At 41.4% G+C, this 25722-nt stretch overlaps 1 protein-coding gene across 1 annotated transcript in view; it reads left to right on the top strand.

The window, feature by feature from the left end:
• Nucleotides 1-5330: 5330 nt before the first annotated feature.
• LOC128124073 (carcinoembryonic antigen-related cell adhesion molecule 1-like) overlaps nucleotides 5331-25722 on the top strand; it is a 64153-nt gene continuing 43761 nt past the window's right edge. The window contains 2 exon segments of the mRNA XM_052760305.1: nucleotides 5331-5454; nucleotides 9294-9569. Of these exon segments, the coding sequence (XP_052616265.1) occupies nucleotides 5331-5454; nucleotides 9294-9569 (400 nt within the window).

Below are 25722 nucleotides of genomic sequence, written 5' to 3'. Positions count from 1 at the left end.
AGGGAAACACTCCTCCACTGCTGGTAGGAGTGCAAACTTGCACAGCCACTTTGGAAATCAGTATGAAGGTTTCTCAGAATCATGGGAATTAATCTACCTCAAGACCCAGCTATACCAGTTTTGAACATATACCCAAAGGAAGCTCAATCATCACACCACACTTGCTCAACTATGTTCATAGAAGTCTTTTTTTGTGATAGACATAACCTGGAAACTACCTTGAGGCCCCTCAACCAAAGAATGGATAAAGAAAATGTGGTACATTTACACAATGAAGTACTCAACAGTAATAAAGAATGACATCAGGAAATTGGCAGGCAAATGGATGGAACTAGAAAAAAATCACCCTGAGTGAGGTAACCTAGACCCTGAAAGACAAACATGGTATGTACTCACTCATAAGTGGATATTAGATGTAAAACAAAGGATAACCTTTGTAGACTACAATCCACAGCCCCAGAGAAGCTAGGTAACAAAAAGGACCATAAGAGGGACACATGGATTTCCCTGGGAAGGGGAAATACATGAGATCTCCTGGGTAAACTGGGAGGGGGGGAGGTGGGAAAGAAGGAAAGGGATGGGAGCATGAGTGGTCATACTGGTACCTGGGATGGGATGGAGGGGGAGAGTAATGAAAGAGATATCTTGATAAAGGGGCCATAGGGGGCGGGGGGCGGGAGGTGTTATAAAGAAACCTAGTGCAAGGGAAACTCCCAGGAATCCACAAGGATGACCCCAGCTAAGACACTAGCAATTGTGGAGAGGGGGCCTGAACTGGCCTTCTCCTGTAATCAGAGTTGTGACTAACACAGTTGTCGTCAGAGAGCCTGCATCCAGTAAATGATGGAAGGAGACACAGAGATCCACAGTCAAGGGCTGGGCCAAGCTCCAGGAGTCCAGTTGAAGAGAAGGAGGAGGATTGTATGAGCAGGGGAGGTCAAGATCATGATGTGGAAACCCACAGAGACAACTGAAACAAGCTAGTGGGATCTCACAGACTCTGGACCAACAGCTAGAGGGCCTTCATGGGACCAACCTAGGCCCTCTGCATGTGGGTGACAATTGTGTAGCTCTGTATGTTTGTGGAGTCTCTAGCAGTGGGATCAGGTGTTCCTGGTGCTTCATCTGGCTTTTTGGAACATATTCCCCATGCTAGGATGCCTTGTGAAACCTTGATGCAGGGGGAGGAACTAAGTCCTGCCTCAGCTTGATATGTCATGCTTTGTTGACTCCCATGGGAGGCCTGTCCATTTCTGAATGGAGGAGGAGGGGATGGATGGGAGGGAGGATGTGAGGTGGGGGGAGGGAATGGGAAGTGAGGAAGGAGGGGAAACTGTGGTTGGTATGTAAAATAAATGAAAAAAACTAAAAACAACAACAACAAAAAGATTGGGCTGTAGGCAAGCCTGAAGAGCATTTTCTTAATTAGTGCTTGATGGGGGAGGAGGAGGGCCCAACCCATTGTGGGTGGAGCCATTCCTGGGCTGGTGGTCCTGGGTTCTATAGGAAAGCAGCCTGAGTAAGCCATGAGGAGCAATCCAGTAAGCAGGACTCCTCCAGGGCCTCTGCATCAGCTCCTGCCTCCAGATTCCTGCCCATTTGAGTTCCTGTCCTGACTTCCTTCAATGATGAACAGTTATATGGAAGGGTAAGGCAAATACACCCTTTTTTCCCCCAAATTCCTTTTAATCATGTTGTTTCATTACAACAATAGTAACCTTAAGACAGTAAGTTTTGAATTAAAACTACAAACTGAAATGACAACCTACAGAACAGAAAAACATATTTGTAAGTCATCTATACGGTACATCTTTTGTGTTCAGAATAAATAACTGGTACAGCTCTGGAAAAAAAGTGATCCCTAGTCATCAGGGAAATGCAAATTAAATCTACTGTGAGATGCCAGTTCACCCCAGAGAGATTGGCTATAATCAAAATAACTGACAACAAATGTTGCAGAGGATGTGGAGAAAGAGGAACACGTATTCTCTGCTGGTGGGTGTGAAAATTAATACAGTCATTATATAGAGCTTGTGGAAGTGCCTCAAAACATTAGAAAATACAACTAGACTCAGATATTTTACTGGGAATATAACCAGAAATCCTGTATCCTACCATAGAGATATTGGCACCCCATGATTGCTGCTGCTCTATTCAATATGGCAAGGAGATGGAACCAATCTAGATGTCCATCAATTGATGAATGCAAAATGCAAGTCTAGTGCATGTACCAAATGAAATTTATTCATCTCTAGAGAAAAATGAAATCACAAAATTTACACTAAAGTGGATAGACTTAGAATGTATACTGTTAAATGGGATCACCCAATCTCAGGGAAAAACCACATGTTCTTTCTTGTGTGTGGATCCTAGCCTATATAATGTATGCGTGTAATTAAATATGCAGAGGTACACTGCAACATTTAGGAAGAGGAACATGAAAGGGTAATTTTAAAGAGACAGAACACTCCCTAGTGAGTTCACATAATGCTGTACTTTGTGTGGGTTCTCTGAATGCTTGCTCTCTCAACATGGAACAAGGTTTTGATATAAAACAGGTTTTTAACAAGCAATATCCACATGTAACTCTGTGCTGCCACCTTACTGGGAGCTCAAATTTGAAGTTTTTTTTTTTCATCTTTTAAATGTCCCTGTACAATGCAGTTCTTGTAAGTGCTACAAACTTAGGGTGCATTGTTCTTTAAACAAGAAATCCAGGTATAACAATTATAGTGAGTGAAGGCTCCCAAGGTATGGTTAAATCATCATAATTGGAGAATTTTTGAAAATTCCAGGGAATGCCGACTTACTGCCCCTGAATCTCAAAGGTTAACACACCAGGAATTACCAACACTGAAAAGTTTGCAGTGTTTGGTTTGGTTTTCATCTTATATTGTAAGTCTAGAATGTATTATTGTTAGTGAATGAATGTACTTTGCTTAAAATTTAAAGTTGGAATAAAATGATTTTAGAATTAGCAAAGGACTTGGATATTCCTTCCCTGAAGAAGATATGTATATAAAAAAAATCTAATAAAAACACATTGGAAAGTGGACTCAACATCATCAGTCTTCCTGGAACTGCAGATCAAAATGGCAGTGAGTCTCATCTGAGCTGTTCTAGTCTGCAGTAAAAATCTACCTAGATCCTCAAAGGCGGCTGCTCACTGGGACCTTCCTGGGAAACTTGGTGCTCAGCTTCATTCCAGCATTTGGAGCTTGGCTACCATCCTTGTAGTAGCTCAAACATGAGCTGCAGGTCTCCTCATGAACAAGAGGGGGTTACAAAAAAACACATATTCAACAGGGAAAACTCTCCTTGAGGTGTGAACCTTTATTGCAGCCCTGTTTTCATCCCAGGTCCAACAGACCTGGAGCTCCCTCACATAATCATTCCCTGTGTCTCTGTGACCCCCACTCTGCAAGGAGACCCTATGTAGTCCCCTCCCTCCTCTCATCATCCATAAGGAAAGACAGGAAGATCGCAGGGCAATCACCAAGGAGAGCAAAGGCAACCCAGAAGGTCAGGGAGGGCATGGGCAGACCTGAATCACATTCAGCCAGCAAAGGAAGCTGGGGATAGAGGAGTCTCCTTGGTGCCCTCCATAAGAAACTAGAGCACAGGGTCCTCTTCGTTGGAAACACAGGTCACCTTCTCCTGCACAGCAGAATATGAACCCCTGAGATAACATGTATTCCTTCATCAGATACCTGACTGGTGACACTAGTGATTGATGACAGGTCTGGACCCTCCACAGGCATCACTCAGCTGAACCTTTTCCTGCCGCTAGAGCAGACTGCCAATCTCTGCTGGGAATAAACCCCACCTTCCCTGAGCATTGAGATCACAGGACAGACTGGGCTCTGCTAGGTTTGGGGGTCTCAAGGATATACACTCTTGGCCACAGGAAGTTCAGGGACAAGGCCCTGGGGTGAGCTGCTGTTCTCTTGGGATACAGGACACTTCTCAGCCTTTTGGCTCAAAGTATGTTCTAGAACACTGAACAACAAAGGAATAGAAGGATGGGAGGCAGCACTCACAGAAGAACAGAGCAATGCACACACAGAGACTCCACCCACAGCCCATCTGACTCCAAGAAGTGCCCTCCTCTGGGAGGAGGCTGAGGTCTGGGAATAAAAGCAGAGCAGACACCAGAGGAGTCCAGCTTGGCAGCAGGCTGAGACACAAACTTCCTCTCCAGAGGAAGAGCCTAGCCTACAGTAGAAACTATGATGCTCACCTCAGCCCCTCTCCACAAAGGACAGGTCCCCTGGAGGGGACTCTTGCTTACAGGTAAGGAAACATTTCTCAGGAGTAGAGAGTTGGGGAGCTCACAGACTGGATGGGGTCTTCTGGGAGAGGGAAAGAGCCTGAGAAATGACATCTGGTTCTGCTTGAAGCCTGAGACCATCAGGAAGCTCAGAGTGGATGGAAATTGGGAAGTGGGGAAGAAAACTCAGTTGCTCCTCATTGTAGATTTATCAGCACTGGCCACTGGATCCTAAAGACTCAAGTTGACAACTCCATCAGGGTGACTCTTCAAGTAAAACTTAAAGTGGGCAAGTAAACAACATCATTATGTAGGACCCTGAGAAATCTGCAAATAAACCCCAGGCTCTGGACACTCATTTGCTCACAGGTATCTGAGCCTGTTTGAGGTAGAGAGGTTTAAACCAAAATCAAACTAGTCCTCAAAGACCTGCTACTATTGGGCAGGAAGATAGAGCAGCAAGGACATCTAGAAGGTGGTTCAGGGGTTGAGGAGCACTTCAGAAGAAACAGAGCAGGGAAAGGTCAGAAAATGAAGGCACAGAGTCTTTAGAGGAGGAGGTCAGACAAGACATGCTACACTCACCATAGATTCTGAGTATGAGTAGGGATCTGAGGGCAGTGAGGGGTGAGCTGTGTAGACACTATGAAGCCAGTTTCATACAGTGGAAAGATTCAGGGGTACTGATGAATGGGGGTGATGCTGCTGACCTCACCCCAACAGGACACACACACCAAGGCTGAGAGTTAAACACTCATATTTCAAATTTCTACCAAAAGCAAAGGTCCTAATATTAATTGATTTTTTTCTCTCTTCCCTCTTAGTCTCTCTTTTAACCTACTGGAACTCTCCCACCGCTGTCCAAGGCATCACTCTTGAAGTAGTTCCACCCAATGTTGCTGTAGGGAATGACGTTTTTTTACGTATCCACAACATGCCAAATAATGTCTCTTCGTTTTCCTGGTACAAATCAGTCAATGGTGAGAAGATCTTCCTAACCCTCTTTTATAAGTACCTATATATGTCAAAGATTAGGCCTGGATACGAAGATACATTGACAATGTACCTCAATAAATCCCTGCGTATCAAAAATGTCAGTAAGGATGACACAGGAGACTACGGAGCAGCGCTTATATATGACAACAATGATACTACTTTTCTACCCATCAAGTTTCATGTGTACTGTAAGTCATTCTCTGCAACTTTTGGGTCATGGGTGGAACTAATCCTACTTCATCTATAGAGCTGTCATTTCCTGGATGACTCTGTGTTATGGTCATGACATTGTGATACAAACATTTAGGAAAGGACACAAAATGAAGAAAAAGGCAATAAATCAGGATGCCTCACTTGAATCCACCTCAGAGAAGAGGCGGTGAGGTAACTGAGCTCAGGCATGTTAGACTCTCCCAGGGTCTTAGATGCTCATCATGAACATGGCCTTGAGGAAGACCCTTCAGGATTCAGGCAGGGCCTGGCAGAGGAAACCATGAGAGTCTCACAGAGAGATGACCCCCCAATAGCTTTGCTGAAGAACTCCTACCAGACTAGAACAGGAATCCACAAAATCTTGTAGACTGGGTTGGAATTTGATCTCCTATTGGAGCTGACAGGGGACAATGATGGATTGTAGACTGGGAGCCTGCTGACAGTCAGCCTCTGAGAGCCATGTCTGAGGTAGGTCACCTGGGCATCTCCTCCTGAGACACAGTGTGCTCAGCATAGGTGAAGAGGTAGGAAAGGCAATCAGCCAGCTCTTCTGATGGTCTTCTGAGACCTCCCAGGAAGGTCAAGAGCCCTAAAGAGATAGAAGAAAAAGTGTACAAATGGCAGCTCCTTTCCTCTGGGGGTCCCGCCTAAGGATTATTTCCTGCAGGCAAACACTAATAGACACTGCTTGGTGGAAGGTCAGGTTGTTGTTGACATCTAAGGTTAACTTGCAGGCATGGCAATGATCATTTACCATGTGTCCTATTATTGGGAAACTGAGACAGGAAACACAGCCACTGAGTCAGGGTCACACAGGTTGTGGATAGCACAAGCTATCTGTTCACAGCCACGTTTCCAGCCTCCCCACCATGGAAATGGCACTAGGTACCTTCATTCTTCTAGACCATTTCTTGGAATCAGGACTCCCTGATTCAGGTCAACCAACATCAAACACCTGACAAGAATAGCCCACCTGTGTCCAAGCCGGACCTAAATGTCAGCCAGATCCTGAGCTATGTGAGATCTCAGACAGGCTGTCAGGTTTCTCAGGGAATCTCAATGGGAAGACTAATTATAATCTATCTGTAGGACAGCTCTGAACAGCAAAGGCTGAAAGGGCTCTGGTTTATACTCAGCATGGGAGGTCAGTGTAGCTGGAGGAACTCAAACCTTGTGTCCCATGGCATGCAATGGGTCAGTGAGGACCAGGAGATAAAATGAGGTCTCTGATTCCAAGTCTTGAGTCTGACCATCACCAAACACTGCAGTTCAGTTCTCTCATGAGACAGTCTTTTCTGCTCCCACACACAGCACAGGAGGCCCAATTATCTGAGTACTCAGCCACTCCATCTGCCTGTAATTTGCTTCCTGACTGATTCTTTAAGGATCTGGGTTGGCTGGAAGTTAAAAGACTGTCTCTGGTCATAAAAGGCCTTTGCAAGAATCAGAAGTACCACACACAACAATCATCTCTCTGTGGTCAGCACAGCACTGCTACCGAAGTCCAGCATCACAACCAACAATTCCAATCCCATGGATGGTGAGGACTCAGTAGCATTAATGTGTGAGCCTAAGCCTCAGAATACAGCCTACCTGTGGAGGACAAATGATCAAAGCCCCTCAGAAGAGGACAGGCTGAAGCTGTCTGAGGACAACAGGACTCTCACTTTACTCAGTGTTGTGAGGACTGACACAGGACCCTATGAATGTGAACCTGGAACCCAGTGACGGACTCCACAAGTCCCTCTGAACATTACTTTAATTTTTTCTGTTTCATCCTGGTCCCAACTGCCTAAATACAGAAGGCTAGATCTATCATACTCAGTCCCAGTCCCCTTGGGTTCATGACACAGACCTACCATACAGATACCTAGGCTGCCAGGGCATCCTGTCTCAGCCCAAGCACATGTAGACAGGCCCAGCATTGAGCTTAAATGGGCTGCAGGGACTTCTGCCTAGAGAGGCTCAGGGTAATGGAGACAGGGTTCATGTCAGGTTCAGGCTCAGTGTACACAAGAGTGTGCATTGGGGATGTTTGTGTGTTGTGCTTGAGATAGATCAGGGCTTGTGCATGCTGAATGAGTACTCTTCTGCTAATCTGCACCCCAGCTCTGGGAAGGACCTGCTCAACTAAGGTTAAAGCACAGCTCAAAGAGATACTATGTCCTTCTGCAGACCAGGATTTCCCCTTCCCTCTGCTGACATCACGTGTGACTTTATTCTGTTTGCTCCAGATGGTCCAGATGTCCTGATCATATCCCCCTTAAGTATTCATTTCCATTCAAGGACAAACCTCACATTTTCTGCCACACAGATGCTAACCCACCTGCACAGTACTCTTGGTTTGTCAATGGAGAGCTCCAATCATTCTCCCAAGAGCTCTATATTCCCAACATCAATACTAATAAGAGTGGATATTATACCTCCCTCATCTATAACTGTCACTGTCCTCTGTAAGTCCACAGTCAAGAACATTACAGTTCTTAGTAAGTGGATCTCTGAAATATCAGCACCAAGTTTGGAGTAGAGTTTTTCAGTTTTCTGGGAAGGTGCAGAAACATTTAATTTCTAGCCCATGTCTATGGAAACAAGCAAAACTCAGTCTTCCCCCAAGTCTCCTGCTCCATCCCTATGTCTAATGGCCTCCTGGTTCTCTGGTTTCTGGCTGATAGGGATGGAGCTTGCAATGTGAGGAGGAGGTTCTCCCAGTCTTGGAAAGCCTTTGGTAGTGGAGGGACTTTCCAGGATTAGGAGAGCTTCAAGGTCATGATTTCTTTCTGTGCCTAACACAAGCTTTCCTGTCCCTTCCTATTTTATTTTATGACCTCCATGACCTATAAGGAACACCCAGGGCTTTCAACTGTGCTCCCATTCTTATTCTCCAAATTGGAGGAGAATAATACCCACACATGGGGACTAGACCTCTGCTCCCAGGTCTGTTCTTGTCTCAAGGGTGGGGTGTCTGGCTCAGCTCTGACTCCATGGGATGGGAAGAGTGGGTTGAGAAGGTGCCTGGGAGACCTGTTCTGAGTCAGGGTGAACCATGTCACTGACAGTTGATGATGTTCTTTTGCTTACTCTTCTCAAGGTTCAAAAAACAAATGTTGGCGGAGTGTGGTGGCGCACAACTTTGATGCCAGCACTGAGTAGGGCGAGGCAGGTGGACAGTGTGAGTTTGAGGCCAGCCTCGTCTACACAGCAAGTTCCAAGCAAGCTAGAACTGTGCAGTGAGACCCTGTCTCAAAAATATCAGTACTGAGCATTAGAGTGGCAGGCTGTGGTCAGCACTGTGATTATTCACTTCTACTCTGTAGTATTTAATCCATATACATGGGTCAGGAAATACATTTTTCTACAAACAGAAATTCTTCAGTAAGGGATTTCTCCCAGTCCTGATGTCTAACTTTTAACACCTTTAAGATTAGCTGGGCCATCTTAACCCCAAAACAAATTATTTAATAAAAAAGAAACAGAAGGCCATTTCATAAAAGAGGGACCTGACCATTCACACTCGCAGAAAGTGTGAGCAAGAATACCCACAAATATCATTGGGAAATACATTCCCTCCACCATGAGATTTCTTGACATGTGGGTTGAAGAGGCTCCTAGTGTGGAATCTACACAAATACCCTGAGTAAGGGTCACTGTGAGTGATCTTGATGAAGTAAGATTCAGCTCTCTTCTTGTAGATCATATCTTAAACCCAAACATGTGATCTTGCAGAGGGCCATTTCATTCAAAGGACCCTGGGAGCTGTCTGAGATCTCTGAAGGTGACAGACTCTCAGCTGGCTGCATCCCTTGTTTATCCACAGCACCAGTGACTACACCCTCCATCCAACTCAAGCAAACCATAGATAAAGACATGGTCTCTGTGTTTCTGAAGTGCCTGTCAATCGACATTAATATCTACATTGGTTGGTTCTTCAATGGCAAGAGGGTGAGGATCATGAATAGGATGAATCTGACTCAGAACAACAGCACCCTCAAAATAGTCCCTGCCAGGAGGCAGGATTCTGGGGACTATCAGTGTGAAGTATCCAATAAAGTCAGTTCCAAGAGGAGTGACCCCATCCAGCTGGACATAATAGGTGAGTGACCTCTCCTCCCTTGTTATTCCATAACTTTTGGGGTGGGGGCAGTTTCTTTATCAACACAGGACAGAATGGGTCAAAGTCACAAGGAGAAAAACATTGTTCAGGAAACAAATACAGCCAGCTTGGTGATGGATGCATGTTATCTCATGATAACCCACCAAGCAAGGTGAGCACAGTGCTGCATGCTTTTAACTCCAGCACACCAGAGGCAGAGACAGTTGGACTCTATGAGTTCCCAACTACCCTGGTCTGTGTAGCCAGTTTCAGGTTAGCCAGAGCTACATAGTGAGACTCTGTCTCAAAAGGGAGAGAGCATGAAGCAGGAGGCATAGAAGTCCAAGGTCACTCAACTGAATGTACCAGGCTCTGCTGACTCCCCATGGGAGACCTTGCCTTGGAAGCAGTGGGAATGGGGGGTGGATTGGAGGGGATCGCTTGTGGGCAGAAGGGTGCAGGACAGGGGAATATGTGGTTGGTATGTGAAATGAATAGAAAATCTCTCTATAAAAACAGAAATACAAGGCCAGCCTAGATTACACTGTGAGATCCTGTCAGTAATAACAACAATAAATGTCAATATAGCAAATACAAATGCAAAGTGATTAAGAGTTTAGTGTCTGAGTCAGACACACAGTCAACCCTCAGAATGTCGTAAAATATTCATGTATCTCTACACACACACCCCACACACATTCAAAACTTCTTTAGATTATTTCCAATACCTAATATGAATACTGCATAGACACTAGTCTTACTGTGCTGAGTACAGGACCATGATAGGAGGAAACAATACATTTTTCAGTAAGTGTACTTTTCCAAGTAGTTTGTTTCCAAGGTTTCGAACCATAAATATAAAATCCATAGATAGAAAGGACCTGTATGGGGTTTCTTACTACGTTTGCATATTTGTTCATTTTGTGTGCATGTCCCACACCAATGTGTGGAGTTTAGGGGACAGTTTGTGGGAGCCAGTTCTCCAGGGACAGGGGATTGAACTCAGGTGGGTGAACCAGCCCTTTATCTGCTAAGCCATTTCACTGGCCCACATTAGTTTGTGTATTTATTTCTATTTGGCAGTTGGGGTAGGCACTGGGAGCGAGTACAGCAGGGACTCTTCTCAACTGAGCCATCTTAGTGGCCCATATACTGAGTTTCTTATCCTCATGCTAACATTGACAGCATGACCTCCTTGCATAAGACTCTTTTTTTCTGATAACTTTTTTTTGTGATGTGTAATAGTGTGTGTGTGTGTGTGTGTGTGTGTGTGTGTGTGTGTGTGTGTGTGTGTGGTTTATGTCACTGGGAAGAGCGCTCAATAGTTAAGAGCCCTGGCAGCTCTTCCAAAGGACAGAAATTCATTCCCAGCACCCACGTGGCAACTTATTACTGTCTGTAACTGAAGTTCCAAGGAATTCAACACCCTCTTCTGTCCTCCTCAGGTACCAAACATGCTTGTTCTGCAGAGACATTTAAGCAGCCAAAAGGCCCATATGATGCATCTGGCATCATAACAAAAACATTTGAAATCCAATTTCAAGGTGCTTTCATCCTGTCTCCTGAAAGTCTGATGACTTTCAGCTCTGATCCATGTTAGGTCTTTGATCCATGTAGAGTTGTATATGTTGTTAGGTGAAGGCTTAACTTCATTCTTTTACATGGATATTACATCTTCCTAACATCCCTTGTTTAACTGATTTTACTTCCAACATTGTGCAGTCTTAGCAGCCTGATCAAAACACATCTGGTCACAGAGGGTCAGATGGACAGCAAGAATGCCTTCCAAGTTCTGTAACTCAATAGGACAACTCTGTGTCACACCAATAAATACAAAAGAGCCAGCAGAAATGAATGTTTTAAACAAACATAAAAAGTGACAGATGAAATGCTGGATATGCCAGCTGTGCATATCTGACACACATGATAATATATATGCAAAACTGTGCCCCATAAATACACATATTGATCATTTCAACTAATCTTTAATTTAATCATGGCCAGTGTGCATGAGCAGTTCTGGGATTTCCAATTCTATATTACTGATCTGTATGTCTGCCTTTATGTCAGCAGTAGACTATTTTGATTGTTACAGCTTTGTACTAAAATTATGAAATCATGTGGGATGTCCTTCAATTTTATTCTTGTTTTTCTAAAGATACTTTTAAGGCCAGGTATGGTGGTGCTTGTCTCTAACCCCAGCTCTTGGGAGCAGAGACAGGTGGATTTCTGGGAGTTTGAGGTCAGCCTGATCTATATTGTTAGTTCCAGGACAGCTAGAATGGACGTTTCTATTTCTGTGCAAAATGCCACTGGTGTAGCATAGAACTGATAGACTACATTCAGGGATATTGTCATCTATTAAAAAAAAAGTCTTTCAGGCAAGCTGGCTTATGCCTGAAAGAAGCTGAGGTGGGAATACCAAAGTTCAAAGAGTGCCTATCACAACCAATTCAAGGCCAGCCTGATTAATTTAGTGATACCCTGTTTCTAAATAAAAATTAGAAGGCAGAGCTTAGAGTATAGCTCAGTGGTAGTGCATTGCTTACCATGCACAAAGCCCTGGGTTCAATCCCAGTACTGCAGAACAACAGTGATAATGAGATTAAGTCTTCCAACCCATCAACCCCAATGGCTGTCATTTCTTGTCTTCTTTCATCATCTCTTATTTGGTAGTTTGCTGAGTGTAAGGCTTTTATCTCCTTGGTGGAGTTAATTCTAAGTATTTCATTCTTTTTGGTGCTTTCATAAATAAATATTTTCTTCATTTCCTTTCCAATTGTTCACTGTTAAGGCTGGGACTATTGCTCAGGGGCTGAACACTTGCTGGGTATGCATGAGGTCCTAGGTTCAAGTTCCACTACTGCCAGGAAAAAACAAAAATCAAATTGTTCATGGTCAATAGTAGTATACAGAAATACAGCACACTTGGTTATGTTCAATTCATTAGCCAACCAACTTACTAGTTTTGCTCATTTAGTTCTGAGAACTTTCTGTAGAATGTTTAGGATTTTCTATGAACAAGGTCCTGTCATCTACAGATATCTTTAGCACCTCATAATTGGGTACCTTCATTTCATTGTCTAGCCTAATGGCTCTGTGTAGCACTCCTAAAGGTCTCTTGAACAGAAGTGGTCACAGCAGCATCCTGTGTTCTTCCTGATCTTAGAGAGAAAGCTGTCAGTCTCCCTACTGCATATGATATTGGCTGTGGGTTTCCATGTATGGCCTTTGTTACAATAAGCTGGACTTCTATCCAGTTTCAGTGTTTTTATTATCAAAGTCTGTGAAATTTTGTCAATTTTTTTGTTGATTCAGTCTTATTGGTTATACAGCAATTTAATTTTGTTTCTTTCAGGATTCCATTTCTAAGAATCCAGGTTTGTAGGAATTTGTCCATTGCATCTAGGCCAACCAACAGTTAGCATATAACTACTGAGTGCTCTTGAAATTCTTCATATTCTTGAGAATGAATGGTGAGGTCTCAAATTGTATGAATATCCATCTGCCTTTTTCAAAGTTAATCTGGGAAAAGGTTGCTAATGATGTTAATCATTTTTGAACAACCAACTTTTGGTGCATCAGCTTTCTTTGCAGTTGCTCCAGTCTCTGTTTTGTTCATCTTCATCCTCATCTGCAGTTTTCTCCTTTCATTAGCATGGGGGAACTTTTTGGGGGCAAGGGTCTCAGTATATAACCCAGACTTGCCTCAAATTCACAGTCCTCCTGCCTCAGCCTCTGATTCTAGGATGCTAGGTTATATAACATCCTTCATCTGCCTCATAGTAGTGTTTAAAGACTTAATATAATAATCAAGTAAACTTTTTTGGCAAAATACCACACACAGAGAAAGAAAAAAATGTTGCTGCAATTATTCCTACCACTAGTGTTAGCCTTGAAGCCAGGTAGCCAGGTCTATCTCTGATTAACCATACAGATTTAAGTAATTTTTGAAAAACACTTTAAGCTCCAGTTTTTCATCCTCTTAATGGAAATAATTTCTATGTGACAGATTCATCATATAGATGAAACCAGATACAAATACAGTGCCAGCCACATCATAAATACCATACCACCATGGTCAACATTAGCATTAATAATCACTCTTGAGCAGACTGGTGAGGTTTGAGCTCAAAATGTTTACAACAAGAAGTAAAAATGTGAGCACAACATTGATACATAAGGGGTGTTGGGATACACAGTTATCCAAAGGGTGAAGTCACAGCAACATAGCTACCAAATTAAAATAGGGGAGAAAAAAGGAGGGGGGGCAGGGTCTGATGCAAAATTTCTAAACCCGGTAATTTACTAATTTTCATCCTCAGGGATGTGACCATGATGGGCTGAGACAAGGGACTTAGATTGCAGAACAGTTCCAACAGATTTTCTACAAGTTTGAGGCTGAGTTCTCCACAGTAATCAAGCAGAGGGGAATGGGATCTCACAGGGTCTTTTTTGCTTTCCTACCCCACTGCAGAAACCACGGTCTCTGCAGAGGAGCTGGTCTATTGAGAGTCAATAGCCTGGGCCTTCTGTCACTTAGATCACAGCTGCAAGAGACCTCTTATTCATGGCTACCACAACTGAGACCCTGAGAAAAGATGTAGCTATGGAAACACTGGATATTGAACACACAAAGTCACAATTGCCCTGTCTCACATTCCCACAGCTTCACGTGATTGCCTGGATGAAATTGATGGAAATCGAGGATTGGAAGAAAGAGGGAGAACTAACCTAGAAACACGGTGTTTTATTGAGTATTTTCGCATCAATGTTCACGATGGAGATTTGTCTAGGATTCTCTTTCTTTGTTGCATCTTCATGTGGTTTGTTTATCAGGGTAACTGTAGCCTCATAAAAAGAGTTTGGCAATGTTCTTTCTGTTTCTACTGTGTGGAACAATTTGAAGAGTATTGGTATTAGCACTTCTTTGAAAAACTGGTAGAATTCTGTGCTGAAACCATCTGGGCCTGGGCTCTTTGGTTGGGAGATTTTAATGACTGTTTCTATTTCCTTAAGGGTATTAGGTCTATTTAAATTGTTTATCTGGTCTTGATTTAATTCTAGTATATGGTACCTATACAGAAAATTGTACATTTCTTTTAGATTTTCCAATTTTGTGGAGTACAGGTTTTTGAAGTATGACCTAATGATTCTCTGGATTTCCTCATTGTTTGTTGTTATGTATCCCTTTTCATTTCTGATTTTGTTTATTAGGATGCTCTCTCTTTACCTTTTGGTTTGTTTGGACAAGGGCTTGTCTATCTTGTTGATTTTCTCAAAGAACCAACTCTTTGTTTTATTGATTCTTGGTATTGGTCTCTTTGTTTCTATTTTATTGATTTCAGCCCTCAATGTGATTATTTGCTGGCATCTATTCCTCCTGTGTGAGTTTGGTACTTTTTGTTCCAGAGCTTCCAGGTGTGGTGTTAAATCCCTAGTGTGAGATTTCTCCAACTTCTATATGTGCGCATTCAGTGCTATGAATTTTCCTCTTAGCACTGCTTTCATAGTGTTCCATAAGTTTAGGTATGTTGTACATTCATTTTCATTGAATTCTAGGAAGTCTTTAATTCTTTCTTTATTTCCTCCTTGACCCATTGGTGATTCGGTTGAGCATTATTCAGTTTCCATGAGACTGGAGTCTTTCTGTAATTTTGTTGCTGTTGAAATCTACCTATAAGCCACTGTGGTCCTATAAAATAGAAAAAGTTATTCTCAAATATTATGAAGGAACCACCTTAATAGTATTCTTCCCAGAGGCCCAGAAGAGAAGCTATGAACAGCGACAATTATTTTGGAAAATGAATCTGAAGGTAACCAAGCTCTTTCTTTGTCTGTCAACTTTATTCCTCTGGGATAAAATCCTGTCTACAGAGCTACAGTTCTGTTCTCTTGCCTAGCTTCTTTCTTACCTGATTTCTCTCTATATTTATCTACTGTCCCCTCTAAGTTCTATCTTAATTCTCTCATCTTAATTCTGCCTCGTCAGAGCCTTCTCATCTTGTCCTTACCCATCTAGTACTTCTCTGTCCGGCTTTTCCTCATCTTTTATCTTTTCCTTAAGTTATCTCCTCAAAATCTTCCTCTAAGTCTCCTTATATCTCTCAGTTTCCCCAAGTCCCTGAGGTATTCAGTCACAAACCCAAGCTATAGCAATCCTCTGGCAGAGCAAGGTCATCAGGCTTGAATTCCTACAGGGTCATAAAGGTTGGTTAAAATTTTTCTCAAACAGTGCCTGTCAGGCTTTGTTTTCCAACCCAAAATGGACTGGTACAAGAGGAGGTCAACTGAGAGCTAATGATTGGTTAGTCTATCAAGAAAATGGGATTTATGTGCTCAGTCTACATTGCTAGAAGTGGTTAAGAAAGAAGTTGGGTGTCTATAATGTTTGTAAGGTTGTATAAGAAAGGAGGGAGTTGCATTGGCAGAGGAGACCAATTCCTAAATACAACACCAGTAGCACAGACACTGAGAGCAACAATTAATTAATGGGACCTCCTGAAACTGAGAAGCTTTTGTAGGCCAAAAGACATGGTCAATAAGACAAAAAGATAGCATACAGAATGGGAAAAGACCTTCATCAACCCCACATCGGACAGAGGACTGATCACCAAAGTATATAAGGAACTCAAGAAACTAGACATCAAAATACTGAACAATCCAGTTAAGAAATGGGCTTATTAAGAAATGGGCTAGCTGGCGGTGGTGGCGCACGCCTTTAATTCCAGCACCTGGGAGGCAGATCTCTGTGAGTTCGAGGCCAGCCTGGACTATACAGAGTGAGTTCCAGGAAAGGCGCAAAGCTACACTGAGAAACCCTGTCTTGAAAAACCTAAAAAAAAAAAAAATGAGCTAAAGAGCTAAACAGAGAATAAATACTCAAAAAAAAAAAAAAAAGAATCTCAAATGACTGAAAGACATTTAAGGAAATGCTCAACATCCTTAGTCATCAGAGAAATGCAAATCAAAACGACTCTGAGATACCACCTTACTCCTGTCAGAATGGCTATGATCAAAAGCACTAATGACAGTCTATGTTGGAGAGGATGCGGAGCAAAGGGAACACTCCTCCACTGCTGGTGGGAATGCAAACTTGTCAAACCAGTGTGGAAATCAATATGGTGGTGTCTCAGAAAATTGGCTATTTATCTACCGCAAGACCCCCTATTCCACTCTTGGGCATATACCCAAGCAATGCTCAATCATAACAAAAAGATGCATGTTCAAGTATGTTCATAGCAGCACTACTCATAATAGCCAGAACCTGGAAACAACCTAGATGCCCTTCAACTGAAGAATGGATTAAGAATACTTGGTAAATATACACAATGGAGTACTACTCAGCAGAGAAAAACAATGACAGCATGAATTTGCAGCCAAATGGATGGAACTAGAAAATATCATCCTGAGTGAGGTAACCAAGACCCAGAAGGACAAACATGGTGTGTACTCACTTATATGTGGCTACTAGATATAAAGCAAAGAACAATCAGACTGCAACCCACAGATCCAGGGAGGCTACATAGCAGGGGGGACCCTAGGATGACTGTGGCTTATAATAAGTTTTGGTTTTACACATTCACTGGGCAAGCATCAGTGAAACATTTCACTATTAGGATAAGAATTTGTACTGTATCAAGCTGATGATAGAAAAAATAGTAATAAAAATAATTATAAAAGAAAGGAGGGTCTCAGCTTAAATTGCACAAGAAGTATCCCCTGACCTGGAGACAGGTATTGTTTCCATAAGGGTGTTACCTTAGTTCAGGAGATTGTTTGACTTTTGATGCTTGATAGGTATTTTAGATAAATACACTGTTAGGAGTTCTTGGATGCACACAGAGTATACAAGAAAGTCATTGTAGGAACCAGCTAATATATATATACAAAAGCTAAAATCTCACCAAGACTTCTTAAACCATGGCTTGACTTTCAGAAATGTCCTTGACCTTTCCAAGTTTCAGGTCTTGGGATAGTAGCTGAATTCCATTACGTTTTCCTATGGCTTGCAGCAGTTCCAGTTATTTCAATTATTAAAAAGAGAAGAAAGTTTAATTCTCTCTAGGGTAGAGAAAAACATAAAAAAATTAAACTTGGAGGTGACTTGAAAAATGAAAAGTAATGGTTAATTAATATTTATAATCAATAATCTATGTAGATGGCAAGCTAAGAACTAGTTTATCCATCTAATAGGTGTAGTTGTATATAATCAGAATATCTATGTTCCAAGAAGGGAGCAGAGGAGTAACATTAAAAAATGGATTATTAGCTAGTATAGCATAATATGGTCGAATATGTCTAAATACTATAACTGTGACTAATCAAAAAGAAATGAGTAGTTTAGAAAATACCTCTATCAATCTCTGATTAGTAGTATTAATTTGGTTAAACTGTATTTAAAAGAGGCATTGTTAGATAAAGAGTTACTTGAGTTAGTCATGAGCACCTGTGGGACCAAGGCTACAGTTAAAACTGACCTAATAATTAAAATTTGTAATCAAGGCAATATTAACCCATTTAGCTATGGGAGGACTGTAATAATCTGTGTCAGGGTATACATAGCAGACTTATATACAGAACAGTGTCAGAAGTACTTGAGGAGAAAATCTGATAGGATATATATTTCAGGATCATGGGCAGAATTTATAGTATTAATAAAGGAGCGTTTTTTAAGGGCAGTCCAGCCCCTGGGCTGGGGATTTCAGCACTGAAAGAGGGGTAAGTCACAACGGGGCTATAGAAATCATTCATGGTTTCTTCCTGCTGATATGGGTCTGAAGCTGAGGGTCTTGAAGGCTGGAATGCAGTGGAAACCCAGGAAGAGCAGGCTGTTTCAGGCTCTGCAGGGTAAGACATGGGTAGCAGGATTTTCTGTCTCCTGTGCTAGAGGGCATGATGCAGGGCTGAGCTGGACAGCACATCCATGTGGGATGGAGGATGGAGGATGTGGTGCAGACCTGCAGCTAGACAGCTTGTCTGTGGTCCAGGGGATGACAACATGTAACTCTTTAAATCATCAGAATTTCTGCTGGAAACAAATATGTGTATTAGAACATGCATTTGAGGAGTTTTAAGGAGGAAACTTTTTCTCTTAAGTGTACCTATGGAATAATAAATGCACGGCCTTAGCAGATGAGAGAAGGGGATGTCAGGCCAGGGAGAGAGGGAAAGATCCACCCTCCTAGAGAAGAAAAAGAAAATTTGTAAGTGGAAGACATGCACTGTAGTCAGGTTGCATTCCTCCTGGTCCTTCTTGCCTTGTGAGCATTGGTGAATTTAGATTTCCTGAAGCTTTTAAGAACCTTCTTAAAAGAGAAAATCTTTAGACATACTAGCAATATAACAGTGGTGAATTTTGTCAGTGCAAAATTATGAATCTTTGGAGTCTCAGCAAAACAGCCGGCTAGTCAGAAAATGAAATATGAACTGTTTCATTTATAATATATCTCAAGTCCTGATTATCTTTGGTCAAAATTAATAAAAATTCATTTAGGACAGGATTATTTCTAATCATATTTCTATAAGTTTTGATATCATTGATGAACAGAGTTCATCAAAAAGATCTGGAATTGTATCAATTTGTTTATAAAGTCACAGCTCAATATTAAATATCTAGAGGTAAATAGCAGCCTGTATTCAGACTGGCAGCTTTAGTGCACCTGTGTCCTGTAATGGCCTAGTATATGGTGTGACCAGGCAACCCAGGATTCATAAATATGGGTCAGTATCCTGTGAAAACATGTAAGCATATCCTCCTTTGACATTATGAAAACATCAGGACCTTTACAAATACAAGTGAGAAGGTTCTGGCTGCTTAGGTGTAACTTTGTGGCTTGGCCTGTGGATAATAAGGCATGCCTGTAGTGGGAGATATGAAACATTAAGCACCAATTGTTAAGATCTCTTGAAGTATATGTAAGATGTTCGTCCAATAAAGAGCTCTAGGCCTTCCTAAAATAGAAAAGCAGTGGAATAAATGGTGTATTATTTCTTTATTTCATACCCATAAATCATAAGGATGTAGGCCTCATGGGTGAGCTTCCGTAGAGAGAGAATTTATAATTGTTAGACATACATGAGAAAGTGCAGTATAGACCTATCTGCCACTCTATAGACTCATAAGTTTTTTTTCATTAAAAAATTTTCTACTCAGCCGAGCGGTGGTGGCACACGCCTTTAATCCCAGCACTTGGGAGGCAGAGGCAGGCGGATCTCTGTGAGTTCGAGGCCAGCCTGGGCTACAAAGTGAGTTCCAGGAAAGGCGCAAAGCTACACAGAGAAACCCTGTCTCGAAAAACCTAAAAAAAAAAAAAAATTTCTACTCACCCTACATACCACCAACAGATCCCACAGCCTCCCTCCTCTTACCCCTGCCCTCCCTCCCAAGCCACCACCCATCCCCACATGCTCAAATCAAGTTCTCACATAGGGAGTCAGCAGAGCCCGGCACGCTGAGGTCCAAGCCCTCCCTGCCTTACCAAGCCTGCGCAAGGTGCCACACTGCAGGCACTGGGCTCCAAAAAGCCTGCCAGGGATGGATCTCGATCCCCCGTCCCAGTGTCCCTCAAGCAGTTCCAGCTAAACAACTCTCTCCCGTATGCAGAAGACCTTGTCCAGTCCCCTGGAGTCTCCACAGCCACTAGTCCACAGTTCATGAGTCTTCACCAGTTTGGCCGGTCATCTCTGCACATCTTCCCATCATGATCTAGATGTTCCCGCCTGTGGAATCCCTCTTCTCTCCTATTGACTGGATATTCCCAGAGGTCAGCCTGGCACCTGGCCGCCTCAGGCAGACCCCTGAGTCTGCCTCCATCAGTCACTGGATAGAAGCTCTATGATGACAGTTAGGGTATTCACTAGACCAGTCACCAGAGTAGATCAGTCCAGGCACCCCTTTGTTCACTGCCTTCAGTTCAGGGTGGGGTCATTCCTGTGGATTCCTGAGAGCTTCCCCGGCACCCTGGCTCTTCCCACTCCCATGATGTCTTCATCTATCATGGTATCTCTTTCTCTGCTCTCCCACTCTGTCCCTGCTCTAGCTTGACCCTCCCATTTCCCTATGTTCTCACCACCCATTCCTTGCTCTCCACCACCCTACCCCTAACCCCAGCCCGCTCATATAGATCCCATCCACTTCCACTTCTCTGGGCTATCTATGTAAACTTCCCGGGTCCCTCCCTGTCTGCTAGCCTCTCAGAAGCTGTGGGCTGCAGTCTGGCCTTCCCTTGCTCTACATCTAGTATCCACTTATGAGTGAATACATATCATGTTTGTCCTTCTGAATCTGGGTTACCTCACCCAAGATGATATTTTCTAGTTCCATCCATTTGCCTGTAAATTTCATAATATCATTGTTTTTCACTGCTGAATAGTACTCCAATGTGTATATGTGCCACATTTTCTTTATCCATTCTTCAGTTGAGGGGCATCTAGGTTGTTTCCAGGTTCTGGCTATTAGAAATAACGCTGATATATGAACATGTTGAGAGAGTGTCCTTGTAGTAAGATTGAGCATTCCTTTGGTATATGCCCAAGAGTGGTATAAGGGGTCTTGAGGAAGATTGATTCCAAATTTTCTGAGAAAGCGCCGTACTGATTTCTGAAGTGACTCTACAAGTTTACCTTCCCACCAACAGTGGAGGAGTGTTCCCCTTGCTCCACAGCCTTTCCAACATAAACTGTCTTCAGTGTTTTTGATGTTAGCCATTCTGACAGGTGTAAGATGGTATCTCAAGTTGTTTTGATTTGTATTTCCCTGATGACTAAGGATGTTGTGCAATTCCTTAAAAGTCTTTCAGCTATTTGAGATTCTTCTGTTGAGAATTCTCTGTTAAGTTTGTAGCCCATTTTTTAATTGGATTGTTCAGTACTTTGATGTCTAGCCCTTTGAGTTCTTTATATTTTGGAGATCAGACCTCTGTCAGATATGGGGTTGGTGAAGATCTTTTCCCATTCGGTAGGCTGTCATTTTGTCTTATTGACCATTTCCTTTGCCCTACAAATGCTTCTCAGTTTCAGGAGGTCCCACTTATTAATTGTTGCTCTCAGTGTCTGTGTTACTGGTGTTATATTTAGGAAGTGGTCTCCTGTGCTAATGTGTTGAAGACTACTCCTTACTTTTTCTTCTATCAAGTTCAGTGTAACTGGAATTAGGTTGAGGTCTTTGATCCACTAGGACTTGAGTTTTGTGCATAGTGACAGATAGGGATCTATTTGAAATCTTCTGCATGTTAACTCCAGTTATGCCAGCACCATTTGTTGAAGATTCTTCCTTTTTTCCATTGGACAGTTTTGGCTTCTTTGTCAAAAATCATATGTTCACAGGTGTGTGGATTAATGTCAAGGTCTTCAATTCGATTCCATTTGTTCACGTGTCGGTTTTTATGCCAGTACCAAGCTGTTTTTATTACTATAGCTCTATAGTAGAGCTTGAGTTCAGGGATCATGATGTCTCCAGGGTTTGCTTTATTGTGCAGGATTCTTTTAGCTATTCTAGGTTTTTTGTTTTTCCATATAAAGCTAAGTATTGTTCTTTCCAAGTCTCTGAAGAATGTTTGGGATTTTGATAGGGATTGCATTGAATCTTGAGATTGCTTTTGGTAAGTCTGCCATTTTTACTATGGTAATTCTACCTATCCATGAACATGGGAGACCTTTCCATTTCCTGATATCTTCTTCGATTTCTTTCTTCAGAGACTTAGAGTTCTTATCATACAGGTCTTTCACTTGCTTAGTTAGAGTTACCCCAAGGTATTTTATATTATTTGTGGCTATTGTAAACTGTGATGTTTCTCTGATTTCTTTCTCAGCCCATTTATCATTTGTATATAGGAGAGTTACTGATTTTTTTGAGTTAATCTTGTATCCTGCCACCTTACTTAAGAGTCTATGAGTTGTAGGAGTTCCCTGATAGAATTTTTGGGGTCACTTATGTATACTATAATATCGTCTGCAAATAGTGAAAGTTTGACTTATCCTTTGCAATTTGTATCCCCTTCATCTCCTTTTCTTGTCTTATTGCTCTAGCTAGAATTTCAAGCACTGTGTTGAATAAGTATGGGGAGAGTGGGCAGTCTTGTCTTGTTCCTGATTTTAGTGGAGTTACTTTGAGTTTCTCTCCATTTAATTTGATGTTGGTTGTTGGCTTGCTGTAAATAGCCTTTATTATGTTTAAGTATGTTCCTTGTATTCCTGATCTCTCTAGAACCTTTATCATGAAGGGGTGTTGGATTTTGTCAAAGGTTTTTTTCAGCATCTAATGAAATGATCATGTCTTTTTTTTCTTTCAGTTTGTTTATGTGGTGGATTACATTGACAGATTTTAGTATGTTGAACCATCCTTGCAACCCTGGAATGAAGCCTACTTTGTCATGGTGGATAATTTTTTGATGTTTTCCTGGATTTGTTTAGCCCGTATTTTATTGAGTATTTTTGCATCAATGTTCATGAGGGAGATTGGTCTGTAATGTCTTTCTTTGTTGCATCTTTGTGTGGTTTGTATATCAGGGTAACTGTAGCCTCATAAAAAGAGTTTGGCAATGTTCTTTCTGTTTCTATTGTGTGGAACAATTTAAAGATTATTGGTATTAGCTCTTCTGCTAGAATTCTCTGCTGATACCATCTGGTACTGGGCTTTTTTTGGTTGGGAGTCTATTAATGACGGTTTCTATTTCCTTAGGATTATTGGGCTATTTAAATTGTTTATCTGGTCTTGATTTAACTTTGGTATGTGGTACCTATCCAGAAAATCATCCATTTCTTTCAGATTTTTCAATTTTATGGAGTACAAGTTTTTGAAGTATGACCTGATGATTCTCTGGATTTCCTCACTGTCTGTTGTTATGTCTCCCTTTTCATTTGTGATTTTATTAATTTGGATGCTCTCTTTCTTCTTTTTGGTTAATTTGGATAAGGGTTTGTCTATCTTGTTGATTTTCTCCAAGAACCAACTCTTTGTTTCATTGATTCTTTGTAATGTTTGCTTTGTTTCTGTTTTATTGATGTCTGGCCTCAATTTGATTATTTCCTGTCATCTATTTCTCCTTGGTGAATTTGCTTCTTTTTGTTCTAGAGCTTTCAGGAGTGCTGTTAAGTCACTAGTGTGAGAATTCTCCAACTTCTTTATGGGGGCATTTAGTGCCATGAATTTTCCTCTTAACACTGCTTTCATACTCTCTCATAAATTTAGCTAGGTTGTACATTTGTTTTCATTGAAATCTAGGAAATCTTTAATTTCTTACTTTATTTCTTCCTTGACCCATTGGTGATTCAATTGGGCATTATTCAGTTTTCATGAGATTTAGGCTTTCTGTAAATTTTGTTGTTGTTGAAATCTAACTTTAAGTCATGGTGGTCTGATAAGATACAGGAAGTTGTTTCATTTTTTGTATCTGTTGAGATTTGCTTTGTGACCAAGCATGTAGTTGATTTTAGAGAAGGTTTCATGGGGTTCTGAGAAGAAGGTTTATTCTCTTATGTTAGGGTGGGATATTCTGTAGATACCTATTAAGTCCATTTGAGTCATAATGTCTCTTAGTTCCCTTATTTCTCTGCTAAGTTTCTGTCTGGCAGAACTGTCCATTGGTGAGAGTGAGGTGCTGAAGTCTCCCACTACTAGTGTATGGGGTTTGATGTGTGATTTAAGCTTTAGTAATGTTTCTTTTATGAATGTAGGTGCCCTTGTATTTGGGGCATAAATATTCAGAATTGAGATGTCATCTTTTCACATTTTCCCTGTGTAAATATGTAATGTCTTTCCTGATCTCTTTCGATTGATTATAATTTGAAGTCTATTTTGTTGGATATTAGGATAGCTACACCAGCTTACTTCTTAAATCCATTTGGTTGGATAGTTTTTTCCCTGCCTTTTATTCTGAGGTAGTGTCTATCTTTGAAATTGAGGTGTGTTTCTTATATGCAACATAAGGATGCATCTTGTTTTTGTATCTATTATGTTAGCATGTATCTTTTTATAGGTGAATTGAGACCATTGATATGAATGACCAGGGATTGTTAATTCCTCTTATTGTTTGGTGGTAGTGTTGTATGTTTTCCTTCTTTGGTATTTGTTGGTGTGGGACTATCTATTGCCTGTGTTTTCATGGGTGTATCTAACTTCCTTAGGTTGGATTTTTCCTTCTAGTGCTTTCTGTGGGGCTCGATTTGTGGAAAGGTATTGTTTAAATCTGTTTTTATCATGGAATATTTTGTTTACTCCATCTATTTTGATTGAGAGTTTTGCTGGGTATAATAGTTTGTGTTGGCATCCATGGTCTCTTATTGCCTGCATAACAGGGCCTTCTGGCTTTTAGAGTCTCCATTGAGAAGTCAGGTGTTATTCTTATGGGTCTGCCTTTATATGTTACTTGGCCTTTTTCTTTTGCAGCTCTTAATATTTTTTCTTTATTCTGTATGTTTAGTGGTTTGATTATTATGTGGTGAGGGGACTTTTTTTTTGATCCAGTCTATTTGGTGTTCGGGAAGCTTCTTGTTTCTTTATAGGCATTTCCTTCTTTAGGTTGTGCAAGTTTTCTTCTATGATTTTGTTGAATATAATTTTTCGGCCCTTGAGTTGGTATTCTTTTCCTTCTTCTATCCCTATTATTCCTATGTTTGGTCTTTTCATGGTGTCCCAAATTTTTTGGATATTTTGTGTCATGACTTTGTTGGCTTTAGTGTTTTCTTTGACTGATGAATCTGTTTCCTCTATTGTATCTTCAATACCAGAGATCTGCTCTTCCATCTCTTGCATTCTGTTGGTTATGCTTGCATCTGTAGTTCCTGTTCATTTACTCATATTTTCCACTTCCCACATTCCCTCAGTTTGTGTCTTCTTTATTGTCTAGATTTCAGTTTTCAAATCTTGAACTGTTTCCCTCACTTGTTTAATTGATTTCTCTTGGCTTTCTTTAAGGGATTTACTGATTTCTTCCCATTTTTTGTTTGACTTTTCCTTTAATTCTTTAAGGAATTTTTTCATTTCCTCTTTAAAGATCTCTATCATGTTCTTAAGGTCATTTTTAAGGTCGATTTCTTCTGTTTCTTCTGTGTTGGTATGTCCAGGTCTTGCTGATGTAGGTTCTGACTGAGCTATATGGTTTTTATGTTGTTGACTGTATTTTTGCACTGGCACATCCCTATCTCTTTCTCC

Source organism: Peromyscus californicus, unplaced genomic scaffold (assembly GCF_007827085.1).
Source record: "Peromyscus californicus insignis strain IS unplaced genomic scaffold, ASM782708v3 Scaffold_4__1_contigs__length_199733344, whole genome shotgun sequence".
NCBI classification, from domain to species: Eukaryota; Metazoa; Chordata; class Mammalia; order Rodentia; family Cricetidae; genus Peromyscus; species Peromyscus californicus.
Note: the sequence above shows the minus strand (reverse complement) of the source record. Positions and strands in the feature narration are given on the sequence as shown.